An 18,581-nucleotide genomic window follows, 5' to 3' on the forward strand; every position below is an offset into this window, starting at 1 on the left:
GGCGTTGTGCGTGGTAATGAGCAAAGATATTGGAGGAAGTACAAAACTGGGTGGGTGGGTGATGGCTGCGAAGGTTTCAGACGACAACCACTCGCCCGTGATTAAATAGTGCAATCTCACCATGGGAACGGCCGGGTAATGCAATATGTAGGATCATCCAGTATAAAGCCCACCCTTGAAGGGGTTTGATACCGGTAGTTGTACCGGTATGTCTTTGTGACACCCCCAATGCGACCCAAACCAGCCCCAGAGTCCCGTTATGCCTCCCCGCATGAACTAGACGTGGCCAGGGTTCGTGTTAGCTGTCGATCATTACGAAAGCCGTCATCAAAGACCGCTAATAACCCCTGAAAAGCACATGAAGGAGCAAATCCTAGCGCGTTGCTCAATGCAGGCCGCGGTATCTACTACACTGCAATCATCCGCTTCGTAGCGGCCCCATTCCCCGACCCGTAGCGTAGTGCCGTTGCAAAAAGGGCGATCATCGTCTAGATTCCCCTAGTGTCGAGCCAGCATGAACTCCAACGCGTCTTACGATTACAGGGGATATCAGCCATGGCAGGGGATTAAAAATGCCGAATATTCGGGTAGACACAAAAGGACGTGACGTTTAGCGACGGACCCAGCCGCTCCGGGCACTATATGCGGTAGCGACTTTCGAGTCAGAGTACTACGTATCGTTATCCATGGGAACTAAAACTAATGCTTCAGTAGCTGAAAGAGAGACCGCCATTTGCACTAACTAGGCTCCCTGTCATCCACCCTGACTCAGGGCTGCAGATCATACTGACGAGGTCGGCAATTTCCTCTGGATACGCAGCCCGGCCACCAAATTTCCTACCCAGCTCCTGGACATCTGGTGCATCCGAGTCCCTCACAGCAACTAAGGGCGTCACTGAGTTCCACAAGCCCAAGTCTTTCTTGACTTGATCACCGGCTGACAGGTACATGTCGGTCATGACGGGACCTGGGTTGATGGTGTTGACGGTGCAGTTTTCGGCCAGCTCGCGACACCAGACTCTAGCCATGGCCTCTACCGCTGCTTTGGTACCCGTGTAAAGCGTCGTGTTAGGGGTGCCGATCTTGGGATTGACGCTCGACATCATGACAATACGCCCGGTCCGATCCGTCGGTAGGTAAGGCTTGCAGACGCCTGTGAGTAGGGTTGGACCTAGAACATTGATGCGGTAAATGCGGTCGAATTCCTCCTGCCTGACGGACTCTATAGGTCCCAGGTAGAGAACGCCGGCATTATGGACGATGATGCTGACTTTCAAGTTCTCGCCACCAAAGTTATCTTTGCACACCGAAATGAGGTGCTCACACTCGTCGATCTTGCTGATGTCTGCTCTGCAAGTGACAGCCCTGACCGAGTAGTTGCTTTCGAGCTCCTGGCTCAGCGCTGCAGCAGAGCTATCCGAAGACGGCGTGGCATAGTTGATGAGGACATTTGCTCCGCGGGCAGCGAGATTGCGAGCAATGTATGCACCGATTCCTGATGGACCATGGTTAATTCAGCGCAACACACTACTGAAGAAAGCTGAAAACATACCACGGGCGGAACCGGTGACAATTGCGAGCTTGCCTTCGTGAACGCGCTTGATTTCGCTCATTATGAAATTTACCAATGAGTTGTTCAACGTGCAGTGCAGCAGGAATCAAGAACTGAGGACTGTCAGACCCTGCTCTATATTTGTCTCCTTGGCCAAGGAGCCATTGGAGCTCCTTCCCTGGATTCCCACTTCAACATGCCTGTTAAACTCCCTCACTTTTCGGCCAATGTATAATGCATAGTAGAAACAGGACAGGGACGACAGATACTCATGTTACATAGTTCCATGCAGTAAGTCCCCGCCCTTGAAACACGACCGCCTGCAGTTTGAACCCAATTCATATGATTTTGACCTGTCATATACCAATACTTGACCCATAGGCGCCACGGGGGCATGAACATCAACGGCACGCTTCGCACCTTCAAAGGGCGATGTGACGTTGGGAAGTGGGGTGCACTGTACTGTAATGCAGATCCCTAAGGGTCATTACATCTAGCATCAGATAAAATAGGCGGGATCTTATGTACCTCATTTCTTCAGTTCTCTGTAGGTTCGGATCCCTGCCACTCGCGTACGTGTCGCCTTGCGACATACGACGGGCAAGAATAGTGCCTTCTTCTCCGCAGCTACTACAACCGGCTTCTCCTCCGCGGCGGGGCCCCGAGCCGGGTAGATTTTACTCCTCGGTGCCGGGTTGTCACTACGCTAGGGCGATTCCCCGGAGAGGCCTAAGTTTTTAGTCTGGCGCCGCTCATATGCCGTTAGCCGGATCCCGTATGGCGGCTGCGATCTACATAGGTGAGCTGAGATATACATATATGAGTCAGAATGGGCGATAGATCTTTAGCGCTTCGTCTAGTTCGTGAACCATCTTGGCCGTCTCCAGCCATCGAGCTAGAGCCGTACCTTGGACTGATCGACAGGAGTTGTGGAGTAACGGGACTTGCGATATCATCGAAACCGTTTCTCGGTACTCTTCGCCTGCTAGGCTCCCTCATCAACCCGGGATGCGACTGCTCAAGTTGGGCTGAAGGTGACAATGCCAGGTCCCCTTGGCGATGACACTCCAGTGTGCTTCGTAGTGGAGGACGGCGTATCAGCGGAACCGGGCCGGTTTCTTATATCAGTTAGTGAAGGTTGGCGCCTCTGAAGAAATGAAGACGAGTCACATTATCCAATCCATGCAATCACACTATATTCATTTCGGGCACCTATGAATCGTTCCACCCAAATGACGGGTTTACATCAATCCCAACCCCTTTCCGCAGATTTGTCGTTCAGTTCTTCTTGAGGCCTGCGAGCCCCGCTTCATTGCTTCTTAGCCAAAGTCTGTCACTCATTCTGTCGTCTTGATTAAGAGAAAGCCTTTGGGAGCAGCAGGGCATCTCCATCGTTCAACTCAACTCAATGTACAAGGCGGCAGGAATCGGAGGCAAAGGGGCCACTGTGATTGGCGTCCTCTGGGCCGAGAATGTCATAAGCTATGCTCTCATCGGCTTGCGAGTTTACACTCGTCGCTACATTCGGGGATCACTGGGCTGGGACGACTTGTGTCTGGTCTCAGTAGCGGTCAGCAACGGATTACCCCCGCCGCGTACGAGAAAGCTAACATTCAACTAGGCCCTCATGACAATTTTCGCCATCTTGGTCTCATTCTCAGTCCATCGTGGGATGGGTCAACACTTTGACCAGCTTGAAATACCACAGTTTGCAGATGCAATGCTGTATCTGCTCTGCGCCCAGTCCGCTGTTTCTCTTGCTATTGGAATGGGCAAGGTGGCAGTTGCTGTTTTCTTGCTTCGTATTGTTACTGCTCCTTGGTAAGTCGATTGGCCTTTCTAGTATATAATCTGTCCCTTGTCTCACCACGTGTACAACAGGCATCGCTGGTTCCTCTGGTTCTGCATTACATCCATGATGGTTTTGAGTGCGATTCTAGCCATTTCAATCTTCGCACAATGCACTCCTGCCGAATCGATATGGAATCCTCTACTGGCGGACCAAAAGAAATGCCACATGAACTTGACTGTGGTTGCTTTCATCGACTGCAGTAAGTAAAGCACGCCTTGGGGGGTATAGAAGTGTCTAATACTGAACCAGCTTATGCCGCGGTCCTGGATTTCGCTTTGGCCGGTTTCCCTTGGCTTGCCCTCCGCGGGCTCAACATGAAGCGCAAGGAACGCATGGCGATTTGTCTGTCTTTGAGCCTCGGGATATTGTAAGCACGCTATCTGTTTTTGAAGATTCATCGTTGCAGGCTAACTCAATCTAGTGCCGGTATTTGCGGGATCGTTCGGACGTCCACCCTCGAAGCCTTAAACAATTCTACTGATTATCTTTGTAAGTCGAGGGCTTTTCCATGATATCGTGTTTGGATCCCTAACCTCTTGCTTTACAGACGCCACATCGGACTCTGTAATTTGGACTGCGAGTGAAGTAACCACAACTATCGTCTGCCTTACACTCCCAGCTCTCCGCCCTCTCTATAACAAGATGCGTGGACAGGAGTCAAGCTCGGCTGGGTACCAGCAGCACGATGACTCTAACTACAGACCCGGGGGTTCCTACGCTCTGAGCTCATTCCAGACCAAACGAGGTGATGGCGACAACGATTTTAACAAAAACGGGAACTTTGCAAATGTTGAGGCAGGACGAACCACTGTCAAAAACGACAGTGATGAGACAATCTTACTGCAAGGTGACGATAAGAGGAATATCAGGCGGGTCCAAGAAGTCAGTATTTCTTACGAGACTACAAACATGGAAACCAAAGTTACATCGAGGGAAGCTGTTTGAGAGTGGGATAATTAGGTATTGGTGTGAGTTAGGCTCTATTTCTAGCATCGCATACGAACGCATCAGCCCCATTTGTCCTACCTTACACCCCAACTCTATTATTTATTTTATTTGCCCCTACCTCTACGGGTTACATCTGTCGACCCCGGTATTAGGGCGCCTCCACCTCTCCACCGCTCAGATTCATATCTTTACGTAGCGGTTATTGGCAGATTTTAGCTGTAGTTTTTTTTGCCCATTCTTTCTGTTACTAGACGTTTTAAACAGTTACCGTTGCATTCAATAGTCCCCGCGTCGGGGTTTGTCGTCGGGCTATGTTAATGAGTCGGCAGAGAGCAGCAGCGTGTTTGATGATCGCTGACAGAACGCCGCTGACCGGCTTTGAACTAGCAGGGACTGCGCCTTCGTCTGCTCCATGCAATGAGTCTAGAAGCTTTTTTGCAATAGCTAATTGGCCGTTCTTATCTTGTATCAACTGGCGCAATTCTTCTCATGTACGAAGAAGCACGAATGCGGTCGCCTGGGCGCAGTTTGTTTGAAAATATGGTCGCCGACCCATGAACGAGCAAGTCTCAATCGGCCCTTTGATCCTTCGCAGATTGCGGCTCCAACAGAGACGATGATGGTATAAATATCGTGGGCGGCCAACTTGGGGCATGCGTCAACAGGACTTCACACTGCACTCAATTCACTACGCCAAACATCTTATTACTCTACCTCAGCTGTATAGGTCATTTTTTCACAATGCAGCTTTCTAAGACTGTAGCAATTGTCGCCGCCTTGGCTTTCGGAGGCGCTGAGGCTCATTTAGCTCCTTCAGAAACGACGCTTGTTACCTCTGTCGTGGCGGCCTCTACTGCAACAGACGCGACTGAGCATGTCCCCCGTGCCATCTGCAATCAGATTTTCCCGCAACCGAAAGCCTTCAAGTGCGATGCGGAAGGATACATCACGAATGACTCAGGAAAACTAGGCGATGCAGTATTCCAGCCTACAGTTGAAGCATGCGCCGATTATTGCCTCTGGCTCGCGTCCTGCAACTCTTTCATGTACAGATGGGGTCAATGCCAGCTCTACGGTGGAGATTTCTCCTCACTCGGCTTTTTCTCACAGAGTTCGGGGGGTTCATACTGGTATCAGCTGGAATGTTTCAACTGTTGACAGGTAATTCCCATGTTGCGATGTTTGCATACCAACCTGGCCTAACTAATATGTTGAAGGGTTTTGTAACATCAATTCCTAACGTGGATGTCTTGGTTGCGCTTATTTCCTTCGTTGTCTGGGCTTTGGTGTAGTTTATGAAAGATTGGTCGTCGGCCCAAACTTGCTGGATACAATAGACTAGGGTTTACTGACTTTAGACACATGCTGAATTATTCTGTGGAATATATTGCTCCTGTTGTTGCATCAATTATGCTTTCGAAGGTCCAGTCAATATCTGAATGCTACTTCTACTTCTTTGCAAGCCAGACTTGCTGCACCGTCTCCTCCACGGTCTCGACTGGCAGACCCAGACGGCTATTCCAAATCCCACCCTCAACATCAGAGTGATCCTCAAGACCCTCTTTTCCTAGAACAAGAGCCGTAATGAGACTGCCCCCGCCTTCCAGTATCTTCCCCTCACCCAGTAGCTTGAAGCCTTCAGCTCTAACACTCTCTGATGTTTTGTTGACGACCTTCCACTCTTCTCCACTGGCCTTCTCAAGGGCGGCGTGAATCTCGAGCTGCGTGGTGGTGAAGGACTCCACGAACACCAGCTTGTTAGCGGTCTCGGTAGCGTGGCTGAGGACTGCAACAATAGCCCGACCGATTTGCGCAACGTTGGAGGTTGTAAATCGAGTCTTTCCCCCGTCGATAAGGGTTGACGTCTTCGTAGCGAAGTCAAATCCGACGAAGCCTGCAGCCAATCCCTGTAGTAATTGATTTAGTATCTGGCCTCACTAGATGGAGACTGTTTCAGTACTTACCCAATCGAAGAAAGGGCCCGTGAAGAGCGCCGTCCAGCTAATGGAGCTTTCTTGCGACTTCAGATACTCCAAGTACTTCTTCTTTCCCTCGAAAAAGGGCACTACAGCGATCACAGCATCGCTCTACCATATTGTAAGCAGAATACAGCGAGATACATAGATCAGTGCTCACCGTAGAGTCGGAGCCATACTCGCTTGGAATGAATCTCTTAACACCTGCTGCAATGGCGGCCTCGATGACAACGGCTTGGTCGCCGAGGGCGGTGATTGGGAGCATACTGATCACAGCATCCTGCCCTTTGAAGGCTTCAGTGAGCGAACTCAAACTGAAGTCACTCTTGACATGGGTTACACCCTCGGGGAACTTGGCGGATGAAGTTTCGCGTGTCACAGCTGACAGGACGAGGTCAGACTTCAGCAATTCTGGAAGAACCGATGAGCCGACGTTGCCGCTTGCCTGCTCTATATTAGTCAAATCTGAGAGGTGGTAGATTTGGTTCAAGTGCCAGTAGGTATCTTCTCATAGAAGACACAGCGGCATCACTTACTCCGACGAGAGAAACATTCTTAAGAGACATGATGACGAGTAGGGTGGGTGATCTTGCGATTATTGGGTGTTGGGTTTTGGGAATTGTGATATTGTTTAGTTCTGTGTGTAAGAAAAAAACTGAAGATGGTAGATACAAACTGAAGTCTTATAAATATATCTAGTCAAATACACGAAACATTTCAAGGCGATGACGAATATCACCATCTCCACAGATCGGAGGAATAGATGCTCCGTTTCCCTAATGCTAATACAAAAGATTAATATTTTGTTTCCCACTCTACACGCCTTTTCAAACCTTGTATCTGCCCCATGTGCTTATAAATCCCTATCATCAACCCCCATATAGGACTAGTAGCCGTGTTTCATTCGCACTTGCGATCGGAGTTCAGTTCACCGCTGCTGTGGCTTAACAGACGGCACCCACATTATGCCGCTGCCCGAAACCCGAAATCCTATTCCTATTTGGAGAATACCGTAGAAGCAACAAGTCTAGTCCGTCAAGGACAGATTACCATTGCTTCCGTCCATCATCGGGAACTGATGCATCAGAAACATTCTTTGTCACACCTCGACATCTTAATACATTTCAGTTCCAGAGTGAAACGGGGATGGACTAATATCATGGAAGGTCAAATTAAACGGCAGACTCCTATATTCTGCAGGATCTGGTGTATACGAATATTATCTTAGTCTACGTTGCGAAAATACGTGACAATCTCGAGAGCCAAATCCCAGTCTAATATCACGTAACAGTAAAAAGCATGCCGCGATTAGATATTCTGCGTGGTTCCTGGATGGATGAATTCAAAGACAACCATCAATTCCGTACATTTACCACTCGTTTGTCTATTGCAACGCGCATTTTTATGGGCGACAGAGCTGGTGATCACCAGCCGTGAAGTCTTTCCTGTGATTTATTTTGACTTTCTCAAGACTGGGAAAATTTTCAGAGCGAGTACGAGTGTCCCAAGAACATTTACAGCAATGGTAATCGGCTTCCAGTCCTAGACCAATGTTGGAGCCAGCGACGATGATAGTTTGGTCCTAAAACGAGGCTGTAGGAATGGGAATGGCCCACATTTGGGCGCGCAACGCCGCGATTGGAGACAAGTTTCTGGCAGGTATATCAAACTGCGGGATGTACCCATTTGCTGATCAGATCAAGAAGGCGAACAGGAGAGAAGGGGCGTACGTGTAAGGAATATAGGGACATTAACCAAAATAAAATGAAAAAGGGAAAGGAATGGAGCTCGGGGGAGAATCTTTCCTCCTAATCTTCAACAGCTTCAGGAGGCCACAAGAACAAGAAAATTAATCTTTTGGATTATTCATCCGATGCCCACAGTGTTTGCAGTCTAGCCTGCTGGTGGCGCGGGTCGATTTTTTAACAGCAGGACGAATTATAGTTCGGACCTCATTTGTCATCGGCGAAATTTGGTAATGGTCCCGAATGTCCATATTAAATGTTCAAGACGGACGCTTTTGGGTTTAAAAGGAATCAATCGTCAATTAAATATATTAATCTAGCAGACAGATCCTGTTTTTCAGAAATATTAAAACAACTTTTGCTTTTAATATCCGTCAGCGTCATCCAAGGCGGTGATGTCAACCTAGGCGCGTTATGTGGGCGTCCACGGGGACGGAGCAACCGTTGGTCCGTTACCTGGCCACATTTCCACAGTTAACCTCGGTAGGCTTGATCAAGAGTCACAGTCGAGACTCATGCGGCCATGTTATATTGTTCTCCGTCTCAATTTTTGTGACCTAACCTACTCCCCAGAGAAGCAGAAATAGAAGCTTCCCCTTCATGGACTGTAAAAGGTTGCAAGTTCTCTTGCGTTAGCTCTGAGCGAGCAATGCATTCTTCTTTCAGATACCCTACACCTAGACTTGACTTGAGTTAGGTCGTCAAGGTCCCAGTGAAGTTCATTTGTTCCCCACCTTCAACAAAGGACCTAGTGATTATCTGGACTACACTTCTGCAGTGCACATTGCAGTGCCGAAACTTGCGTTGAATGTGAAGTCGAATTATCTAAATCTACCCGACACTGATCCAACCTTCTCGCCCTCGAAGCAGCGAGGCAATTGCCTATGTACAAGGGAGTTGGAAACCAAACGAAACTAAGAGTGAAGTTGGCCTGTTTGCCGTTTGAGCCAGTTTCTCTCTTTTTGCCCTGCGATAGGAAAGTCAGCTATCATTTAATTGACGGATAAGAAGACGCATCAGAACTTCTCTTGTTCGTACGGTTTCCTTTCCCGTTCAGAACTCCAAAGAGTTATGTTTCCACGTGAGAACTCGCTGCGATCCTCTTTAGCAGCTTAGCGTGCGTCCCATTCTCCAGCCCGGGTCCCAGAGCTCGGTAATACGGGATACACCGGTGTCTACACTCCCCGCCGTCTCCGACTTTAAAGAGTCAACGGTTTTGAACGGATAAACCGGTTACGCCGGTGTGGGTTTCCAAGCCGTGAAATGCGGGGTGGATTGAATAAATCCCCATAATACCTCCTCTTGAATTAATTAGCGACGACATAGAAAGGACGAAAATATTAATATTTCAATAAAAAATAGAAGTCCTGTGCTCTACACTTTGTCAACATGGCACTTGGTACGCCACTTACTCCTAAATAATACTTTACGATGAGGCTAATATGCTCGTCCAGGAGTGTTCGGAATTACCGCTGGTGTTTATGCTGGGGATACTTGAACGCTCGGTTCAATGTTCGAGACGATATAAGCGCCTTATCTAAGATGAGAAAATCAAGTAAATATTTTGCACGCGCGGGTAAGTCTTGAATTTTCTTGTGAGGCTTTAAGCTTACTATATTGCGGAGAGCCAGAACCGGCTTTCTTTATGGTACATCGCCGAAGCCGTCTTCAAGAAACACGAGAATGAGAGAGCAATCTAGACGCAAGATGGCACAGTTTCCTTCGGAGATTTAGCCGCCAGATAGTTCAGTATGCAAACTGGCTATTGGAACAAGGAATCGGCCCGGACGACTGCGTTGCAATGTACATGAACAGCCCGGACTTCGTCATGTTGTGGTTCGCATCCATTTGCATCGGAGCCTACCCTGTATTGCTCAACTACAATCTGGAGGCCAACTCACTGCTGCACTGCTTGGAGACTTGAGAAGCGAAGTTGCTCTTGGTAAGCGTAGACGATGATTGCCAGCGACGAATCGAACGAGGTCAGGAAGCGATTATGAGCATGGGCATTAAATCCATCGTGGTCGATGCAATACTCAAGGCCGAAGTTGCCTCAATGTCCCATGACGTTCCAGGCGACGCATATCGAGAGCATGTCACCGGAGAAACACCCTTCTGCATGATGTACACAAGGCAAGTATCTCATTTCCAGAGGCTAGAAGGAAGCGGACGGGCAAAGCGGCACTACAGGAATGCCAAAAGCGTGCCTACTTTCTCATCGGAAGATTCTTATGTCCGCAGTCCATATTGAACCGCCTTATGGAAGCGTGCCAGGACGCCATTACTGGTATAACACTATGCCAATATACCACGGCACCGGCGGTATCACTTGTTTCGGGACCCTGCCTTCCGGAGTCGGGATTGCCTTGGCCCCCGGGTTCTCTGTGTCTCAATTCTGGACAGACATCCATGACTCAGGAGCGACTCACTTCGTCTATGTCGGTGAAACAGCACGCTATCTTCTCAATGCTCCACAACTCCCGCTGGAGAGGGCACACAAGCTCGTATGTGCCTACGGCAACGGGATGTGACCAGACGTTTGGCTAAGGTTCCAAGAGCGATTCAACCTACCAGAGGTTGTGGAGTTCTTCAGCTCAACTGAGGTAATGTTCGGACTTGTCAACTGGAGCTGTGGGCCATAACAGGTCGGTTGCGTTGGCCGCTATGGGGTACAGAGGGATTTTTATTCCACAACGCTTATATCCCAGTCAAGGTTGATCATAACACCGGAGGCATCTGGAGGGATTCAATTACGGGATTTGCTCATCGAGTGCGAAGAGGGCGGAGAGATTCTGGTCGCCCTTGCAAACAAAGAGGCGTTTCAGGGATATTGGAAGTCGCCGGAAGCGACCGAAAAGAGGTTGTGCATCGACGTGTTCAAGAAGGGGGACCTATTCTACCGAACGGGAGATGCTTCGAGGAGGAATTCAGATGGTCTTTGGTACTTTCTCGACCGGCTTGGAGACACGTTTCGGTGGAAGTCGGAGAATGTGTGTACTGCTGAGGTGTCAGAAATTCTCGGCCAATTCTCTGGTATTTTGGAGGCAAACGTATATGGCGACGATTTGCCAAACCATGATGGCCGCGCCGGATGCGCTGCAGTGCAACCGAACCCAGATCCTGCAGGCTCTTTCTACTATCAAGCACTGGCAAAGCATTTATTCAGCAATCTACCAGAATACGCCGTGCCGGTCTTCTTACGTGTAGTGGGAACAGGCTCCCACATGGACAATCACAAACAGAGCAAAGTTCCCCTGAAGAAAGAAGGGGTGAATCCTACGCTGGCTGGAACTGAAGTGTCTGGGGGTAGTCAGGATGGTTTTCTTTGGCTACTGCCGAAGAGCAACACATATGTCCCATTCCCTCAGGCAGATTGGGACATGTTAGTTTCCTACAAAGCACGATCGTAGAGCAGTAGTAGAGGATATGTGATATGCCTCCTCGCCATGTCTCATTCTGTGACATCACCTCACCCAGGTACTCAGGTGGAGACTCGGCGTAATAGGCTCCGCTCGGAGGAACTGGCGCTATTTCCTCCGACACGGTTCTACCGTGAATGCCGTCCCCACTTAGGTAATAGATCCGAGCCTCGTATTGCAATGACGGCTTTCCGGCCGTTGGCCCCTATTTCCAAGCAATGTATTGTGGCTTGTCAAACGTCGATTCCTGAACCTAAGCTGGCTGACCTAAACTTAGTAGAGGAGTAGGGGCACAACAGTTTGTCTTGGGTCTATAAAGACCAAGCGTGGAATATGGGGAGGAATCACAGACTAATGTGGGCTCTACGCGGCTCGAGTAAATTTGACGGACTTGATGTTGACTTTTTCCGGGAGCATCGATGTCTATTGTCTGGCTCCTTAGAGTATCTCGAGACCCCGATTCAAATCAAACGAATCCCAACTCGACTAACAGCCACTATCGTTTTGTAATTCAGATCCCGCCGACATGACCACCACCATCGACTCGCAATTGGATACGATAGACTGTCCGGCCTTGGAGGATTGCGGAAATACATCCCGCCTTCTGGTATTTAAGTCTCAGTCATCCAAACCCAACAAAAGAAGAAGGGCAGCCCGAGCTTGCCTCTCATGCAGAACGCGAAAGGTCAGATGCGACGTCAGCGAGCGATGGCCGTGCGGGAATTGCAAATGGGGTGACTCTGAATGCGTTGTCCTCGAGCGCCGGGGCGCAAGGTTTGTACACCTCTGAATAATTCATCTCGTCAGCTTGGGGCAGAACACAGTCCTCTCCTCGCTCGATGAGGCCGTAAGAGAATCTCTCTAAATCGCTGACAGGCTCCCCGACGCCAAACCGCCAAGCACGCCTGTTCAAGACGGTGATAAAGCTCGCGGTATATCAGTCAAGACATCCGATTCTCCATCATGCTCCTCCTTATTTGAGCCTGGCCTACCTGGACTATTCGAGACTCAGCCAAGCATTCAACTTCAGGCGTTCATTGTACCACTACCAGCACGAATACAATCCGACGACGCCGCGTATCTATTATACAAAGGTGCGCTGAGTTTGCCAGATATCGATTGCCAAAACGCACTGCTTCGATCCTACTTCGAGTTCACCTACCCCTACATGCCGGTCTTGGACCTCGGTCATTTTCTCCAAATATTAGACGCCCGTGACGGGAAATGCGGCCAAATCAGCTTGTTTCTCATCCAATCCATCTTGTTTGCTGGAGCTGCACATGTAAACATGAACTACCTAAGAGCAGCTGGATTCACTACTCGAAAACAAGCCCTCAAGGAACTTTTCCAGCGAGCTCGCGTTCGTTCCCCCACTATTCTTAGTTTTGGGCGCCTTAATGACCTAATAGCAGTTACTTTACGACTTCAATTATGAATCCGATCGCCTCGTTCTCGTCCAGGGGCTCCTACTCATGTCACTCTGGTATGAGACCTCAGAGGAGCACAGGAATACATGGCATTGGATTGATGTCGCCGTCTCGCAGGCATTCGTGGCTGAGCTCCACCGAGACTCAGACGACAGTTCACGATGCTCGAAAGACAGAATATTACGGCGCAGAGTCTGGTGGTCTTGTTTTATCCGAGATCAACTTACTTCGCTTGAGATGAAACGGCTCCCTCGGATCAGAGACGGCGAATATAACGTTTCGATGCTGACAGACGACGATTTCGAAATTCAAATGACTCAAGACGATTACTGCCTGAAGCCAGGGCCAATTTGGACCCAATTCCGAGATGAGACAAAACAAAAGGAATTGGGCAGACTCTGCACTGCAAAAGCGGTCTTGTGTCAATGCATCAGTGCCTACCTCGTGTTCTCCCACTCCATTGGATCAAGGAAAGGCCATGGGATTTCTTCGTATAATTCAATTCCAAACGTGGACGGGAAGAACTCAGGTGGCTTTTCATTTGCCTCGGTAAAGGGAAAGCTCGACATATGGCACAAGTCCCTGCCAGAGTGCTGTTGGCTTCGACCACTCCCAGATGAGGTACGGATTGTTGATGCTGGGATTGCGTTGAATCGGATGGTTTTACACATAATATACCAATCTATTAGGCTGGCCATCGAAAGAACCATATTCATGTCACCTCTCACGCAATCATTACTTAATCGAGAGGCCGCAAGGGTTTGCATGCTGGAGGCTGCTATGCAGATTTCGGACATGGCCAACGAGGCGCATGAAGCTGGAATCTATCGTTTCTTTTCCAACTCGGCGCTCATTGCAATCGTTGCCGCCGCGGGAGTTCATCTCCAAAGACTCAAGGGGAATTTGGAGGCGGAAGGTCAGACTGCATTTAAAGGATTTCGCCAATGCGCAGAGGTAATACAAAGCCTGGGGGATACTTATGAGCCTGCCAATCTCGCAAGGCATGTTATGGAGTGGACTGTTTCAAGGCCCGCAGATTGCGTATCCTTGTCCTCACCCGACGAGAGCGGCCGAGAATCATCGCTCGACCCAGGACAGGGAATACTTCACTGCCTGAGTGAGGATAGTTGTCACAACGGGATGGCTGATACTGAAACAACAAGATCTATCTTATCCGCAACCCATTCCCCTCAGGAGATGTCACCCCCAGAAGAATCAACAACCGCAGATTCTGGATTCAAAACCTTTGATGAGAGTGAGTTTGAGGATATCATGACATTGGGTGAGGATTTTGACGTCTCCGGTGATAGTTTCCATTCCTTATTCACACTGGAGGCGGGTTAGAAGCAGAAAGCATGTATCTAAGCTTCCGAAGCCGGAGTGTTCTATCACTATTAGCGTCCCGCTTCTGATTTGATAATATCAGTTAGAGAGTGTAATATTAGCACTTTGAGGAGTGAATCTTCCGCGGCACCTTGAAGCATGCCAGTGTAAAACAGCGAGCGATGGTGATACCGTGCGTGGGAACTGTTTTTAGAATGCCAGGAATACCTAAAGAGGGAGTCAAGGCCGGGAAAGACGGGAGCAAATGGATAAATCAGCGTCAAATGCGTCATATCGCCTTGTGATCAGATCTACCTATGTTACTTAGGCTCTCGCTGTGTAAACCAGTGAAAAATGCTTAAATAAGGAAATCAGTATCGCAATCTGACGCATCTTGAAGAGGTAGCATCGGGTTGCTCAATTAAAACGATCTTGCGGAACGAACACAACTGGAGAAGAATCCAACAAAGTTGACATAAATCTGAATTTCGAGTTCATTTGTAACTATCTTGACCGCGATTTCAACAAGATTTAACGGCTCCTCACAGTCTGGTAGAGGTTTTGGACCCTCCCGAGCTTGGAGTTTGTTCGACACTCCACTTCTCAAAGGCGTTGATGCTTTCTTCAACGGAGTCAAAGGATAGCATAGAACGTAGGTAATCCCAATCAGCAAAATGGTACCCTGAACCTGACGGAGTACGTCCAGAACTGGATAAGGTAGCATCTCTTGCTTTTTGGAGTGGCCCGTCCGGGAGGTGATATGAGATTTGGTTCGAGGCCGCACCTTTCACGTTGGTAGTAGTCCGCGTCTTCCGCAGAGATTCGTACAGCTGCAGCATTTGCTCCATCTGCTTCTTGTTACCGGTATTGCGGAGTCCAGATTTATCCAGGAGGCCTAGCAGCTTGCCAAGAACAGCTCCATCTTCAGCAGCCATTGCCGCACCCTGAGCTTGATATGGCAAGGTCGGGTGGCATGCATCCCCGAGGAGTACCACTGCGTTCTGTGTGTAAAGTAAGCACATGCGGTTGGACGATGTTATAACGATGTAATACCTTGGTCCAAGACTCAAGTTCTTCGTGATGACACAGTTTCCATTTTAGCACCGATGGAACACAAGAAATGATCTTGGTCAACCTGCGATGTGTCAGCCGGGAGTGAAACAACGCAATCTGTTGGTATACCTCTCATCCCAACCCTCAAAACAAGCCCGCATCTCCCCTATTTCGCCTGGGGCTTGTCGAACATCCTTGGAAAGATTGTCCGGTCGTATGAGCACCAAGTTGAACGATTTCCCACCCGCAAGTGGGTAAAAAACGCAATGTCTTCCCGGGCCCATCCAACATTTGACAGACTGGTCGTTTATGAGCTCATCGATGCGTGGATCGCCAAGTCTTAGTAGTTGCTCTCGGGTTATGGTTCCGCGATAGGCAAGGTCACCTGTCTCAGACGGTGGCGATTCTGTACCCAATAATTGGTCTCGAGAATGAGACCATAACCCTTAAAAATTAGCATCGTGGTAGAAGGTGTGATGGTATGGCTGCTTGGCACGGCAGAGGAACTTCGGCCAGCGATAGACTTGGGTACTTACCATCTGCACCGACGATGACATCCGCCTTGACGATCTCGCCTCCTTTCAGTCGAGCGCTTGTGGTGTCAAAATCAATACCGTCTACCTCTGCTCCTAGGTGAAGTTCTACCCCTGCATCTTTGGCAGCGTCCCACAACACTTGGTGGTATTCAGGGCGGGCGATTACCCTTCAGTCGAGCCATCCGAGTTAGTCTCTCGAACCACGAAGCAGAATGGCACTCGGTAGAAGGCAGCCACATTTGACTCACATCCACTTGTCACCAAATTTCTCCACCATTTTCTTGCCTCCATCTATCCTAAAGACAAGTTTCCCATTTGCGTATCTCAGATATTCGATGGAGTCAAGAACCACACTCTTTTCGACGAGTTGTTGCAAGATCCCCAACCGCCGAGCAACTCGAGCCGCATTCGGTGGAATTTGAATGCCTGCCCCAACCTGGTAGTGTCAGCAACACCGGAACTAGATTTCAGAGCATGTATCCACGCGTCATGAATTGTATCTCTGAGGGGAAAGTCTTACGGGGACGAGCTCCGAAGCTCGCTCAAGGACAGTGACTTCTAGATTTTCTTGACGGCAGGCAATTGCACACACCAATCCACCAATTCCGGCTCCAATGATGACCACCTTCATGGCTGTTCTTTTGACGCTGTGTGAGTCGTCAATGCTTCAGCTGGTTAAGCGCTTTGGCAGGGGCAAGTTGGGGTATTATGTTGATTGCGGGGAACAAGATGCTCAAGTTCAGGCTTATGCGTGGGTAATCCGCTCAAGTCTTTGTATTCTACCGCGTCTTGACGGCTGGAACCCTGATATATCGGTGACTTTTCGGCTATTTCCGTGACCAGGCTCGGTATCGCCCGGCATTGCCAGCAAATACCGTGCTGTCTCCGCCCAGCAGGTTTAGTCAAGACGAGTCAGATTAGATGTAGTGCGAAGACGTAAGACTTGTATCAAGTGATAGATCCGTTACGGTCAAATCGGCCAAAAGGAATAGTGTTCAAATTCATGATGACGATTGTGATGATTATTCCTTCTCCTCATCCGGACCGGCCGGAAGAGGGGTTATCTGACCACCCCTTGGGCCCTTCTGACTAAGGTCCGGATATCAATCCATCGAAGGATTCCGAGTACAGGGTCTCTGTACAACATCAGACGTTCCACCAATCCCGATCCGACCAGTTTGTTCTTTTGTTCGGTTCATGGAATTTCAACTGTAGAGCCGAGGCTTCAGAAGATACACTGGGACTCACGCCAGTTGCAGTATTGGGACATTCTCACATTATACACGAATGCACAATAGCAAAACAGTCACCCAATGGAAAAGAAACCGACTGTTCCACTCCAGAAAAATATTTGAAATATTTTTCCGTTCCAAAATCATCATTTACAGAGTAGATGGGGATCAGCAGCTTGCTTGAACATCGCCAGCCTGGCCAAATGATCACCTTGTCCTGCGAAACTCACTGCGGAACAGGAGCCTCTTTTCCCGCATCTGCAGCATTTCCCGTCACAAAGCCGAGTGGAATATTAGGACCCCAGATGTACAGCGAGTCCGGCGCCTCTGCTGACCGCGTAAAGGGTGTCATTTTGTTGACCAAGTCTCCATCAGAATAGTGCTCGAGAATATTGCCCGTGGTGTCAAACCTAGTACAAAACAACCATTTATTAGCGTGGTATTCAATCTGTTGCGGTAGCAGGAAACATCACTCACCAGTAGTCAAAGATCTGGCTACCCAAAACATGTCTACCAATACCCCAGCAGTTGGTGTATCCTTTTTCAACTAGCCATTTGTGGCCGAGGGCTTGTGTATCCATGTCATTGACTTCAAAGCTAGAATGGTGCACAAATGCCGGCTTGCCAGTCGGGTTCGCGGCCAGGAAGAAACTCTGTGTCACTGTGAGCAGGGGCCTCTCAACTACGGGAGACACTTACGTGATGATCAGTGTAAGTCATCCCAAGATCAATGTGCATGAAGCAACTCGTGTCTTCTCCCGTCTTTGGGTCGAACACGGCATCGGTGGGTACCAGGTTCATAAGACTCGTATACCACAGAAGCGTGGCCTGATACATGCTTTGCGGAACAAGGTACCCGTAGTGGCCCAGTTTATGAACTGGACTTGGCCCGTAATTAAATCTGCGGAACTTCCCTTGTCTCGGTTTCTCGGCTGCCAGATTGAGTACTGGCTGCTCGCCACCGATGATTCGATCTGTCACCTCGACGCTAGAATCCTCACGCAACTTCTGGCCATAGATGAAGCTGACACGATAACCATTTGGATCGGTGAGGCTCACTGTCTTACCCCCACCGGGCCCTGTCATATCTTCAATCTTTGACGCATCTGGGTGGGCTGCAGCGATTTGGAGGTCATTCTCCGACTCCACGGCCCAGGTCCCTCCAAGAAAAGCGCGACGAGGGCCTGGGGCCTGTTCGGCGACGTAGATGTACGGGTCGGCCCCGAATCCACTAAAATAGATACGACTGCCTTCTCGAGACACTTCAACGAGGCCAAAGTCCTCGAGAAACTGGGCGGCAGTTTCCAACTGGGAGTGTTGGTAGTGCACAAAAGCAAGGCGAACGACCTTAATCTTCGGGGATGTTGCCATTGTGCGTGGAGGGTATCAGATACTGAAGTGAAGGGTTGTAGAATCTGACTGTAGAGAATCTAATCAAGCTTTGAAATGCGGAATTGGATTGAAAATACCAGTAAATCAAATTCAATTGTTGAAATGACCGTACCTACGTAGATAAGC

General features: G+C 49.2%; 8 protein-coding genes across 8 annotated transcripts; 4 read left to right on the plus strand and 4 right to left on the minus strand.

Moving 5' to 3' along the window:
* Positions 1 to 707: 707 nt before the first annotated feature.
* Positions 708 to 1,613, minus strand: BGZ61DRAFT_348433 (uncharacterized protein; the record flags this gene model as incomplete). The annotated part of the gene is made up of 2 exons (XM_046240059.1): positions 708 to 1,495; positions 1,553 to 1,613. 2 exons carry the CDS (start codon positions 1,611 to 1,613, stop codon positions 708 to 710), a joined length of 849 nt encoding a protein of 282 aa, XP_046106363.1.
* A 1,374-nt stretch (positions 1,614 to 2,987) lies between these two features.
* Positions 2,988 to 4,304, plus strand: BGZ61DRAFT_313041 (uncharacterized protein; the record flags this gene model as incomplete). The annotated part of the gene is made up of 6 exons (XM_046238835.1): positions 2,988 to 3,122; positions 3,174 to 3,373; positions 3,434 to 3,603; positions 3,654 to 3,771; positions 3,826 to 3,893; positions 3,952 to 4,304. Coding segments are annotated over 6 exons (1,044 nt in total), but the record flags the coding sequence as incomplete, so codon positions are not given.
* A 789-nt stretch (positions 4,305 to 5,093) lies between these two features.
* Positions 5,094 to 5,510, plus strand: BGZ61DRAFT_476753 (uncharacterized protein; the record flags this gene model as incomplete). The annotated part of the gene is made up of 1 exon (XM_046248828.1): positions 5,094 to 5,510. The coding sequence occupies one exon, from the start codon at positions 5,094 to 5,096 to the stop codon at positions 5,508 to 5,510; it is 417 nt and encodes a 138-aa protein (XP_046106365.1).
* Positions 5,511 to 5,800: 290 nt separating this feature from the next.
* On the minus strand, positions 5,801 to 6,894 carry BGZ61DRAFT_516843 (isoflavone reductase; the record flags this gene model as incomplete). Its single annotated transcript, XM_046252305.1, has 4 exons — positions 5,801 to 6,259; positions 6,317 to 6,439; positions 6,489 to 6,773; positions 6,865 to 6,894. 4 exons carry the CDS (start codon positions 6,892 to 6,894, stop codon positions 5,801 to 5,803), a joined length of 897 nt encoding a protein of 298 aa, XP_046106366.1.
* Positions 6,895 to 9,504: 2,610 nt separating this feature from the next.
* On the plus strand, positions 9,505 to 11,483 carry BGZ61DRAFT_493087 (uncharacterized protein; the record flags this gene model as incomplete). The annotated part of the gene is made up of 8 exons (XM_046250604.1): positions 9,505 to 9,649; positions 9,682 to 9,721; positions 9,808 to 9,940; positions 10,007 to 10,206; positions 10,253 to 10,577; positions 10,632 to 10,676; positions 10,719 to 10,868; positions 10,899 to 11,483. 8 exons carry the CDS (start codon positions 9,505 to 9,507, stop codon positions 11,481 to 11,483), a joined length of 1,623 nt encoding a protein of 540 aa, XP_046106367.1.
* Positions 11,484 to 12,135: 652 nt separating this feature from the next.
* On the plus strand, positions 12,136 to 13,936 carry BGZ61DRAFT_300240 (fungal-specific transcription factor domain-containing protein; the record flags this gene model as incomplete). Its single annotated transcript, XM_046238678.1, has 3 exons — positions 12,136 to 12,266; positions 12,369 to 12,852; positions 12,905 to 13,936. Coding segments are annotated over 3 exons (1,647 nt in total), but the record flags the coding sequence as incomplete, so codon positions are not given.
* An 848-nt stretch (positions 13,937 to 14,784) lies between these two features.
* Positions 14,785 to 16,462, minus strand: BGZ61DRAFT_349159 (uncharacterized protein; the record flags this gene model as incomplete). The annotated part of the gene is made up of 6 exons (XM_046240120.1): positions 14,785 to 15,243; positions 15,296 to 15,377; positions 15,425 to 15,740; positions 15,832 to 15,998; positions 16,080 to 16,267; positions 16,352 to 16,462. The coding sequence occupies 6 exons, from the start codon at positions 16,460 to 16,462 to the stop codon at positions 14,785 to 14,787; spliced, it is 1,323 nt and encodes a 440-aa protein (XP_046106369.1).
* A 762-nt stretch (positions 16,463 to 17,224) lies between these two features.
* BGZ61DRAFT_516845 (putative metapyrocatechase) lies at positions 17,225 to 18,434 on the minus strand (the record flags this gene model as incomplete). Its single annotated transcript, XM_046252306.1, has 3 exons — positions 17,225 to 17,473; positions 17,541 to 17,716; positions 17,763 to 18,434. 3 exons carry the CDS (start codon positions 18,432 to 18,434, stop codon positions 17,290 to 17,292), a joined length of 1,032 nt encoding a protein of 343 aa, XP_046106370.1. The 3' UTR covers positions 17,225 to 17,289.
* Positions 18,435 to 18,581: the final 147 nt, after the last annotated feature.

The sequence above is a fragment of the Ilyonectria robusta genome (genome assembly GCF_021365365.1).
Source record: "Ilyonectria robusta strain PMI_751 chromosome Unknown BGZ61scaffold_7, whole genome shotgun sequence".
NCBI lineage: Eukaryota > Fungi > Ascomycota > Sordariomycetes > Hypocreales > Nectriaceae > Ilyonectria > Ilyonectria robusta.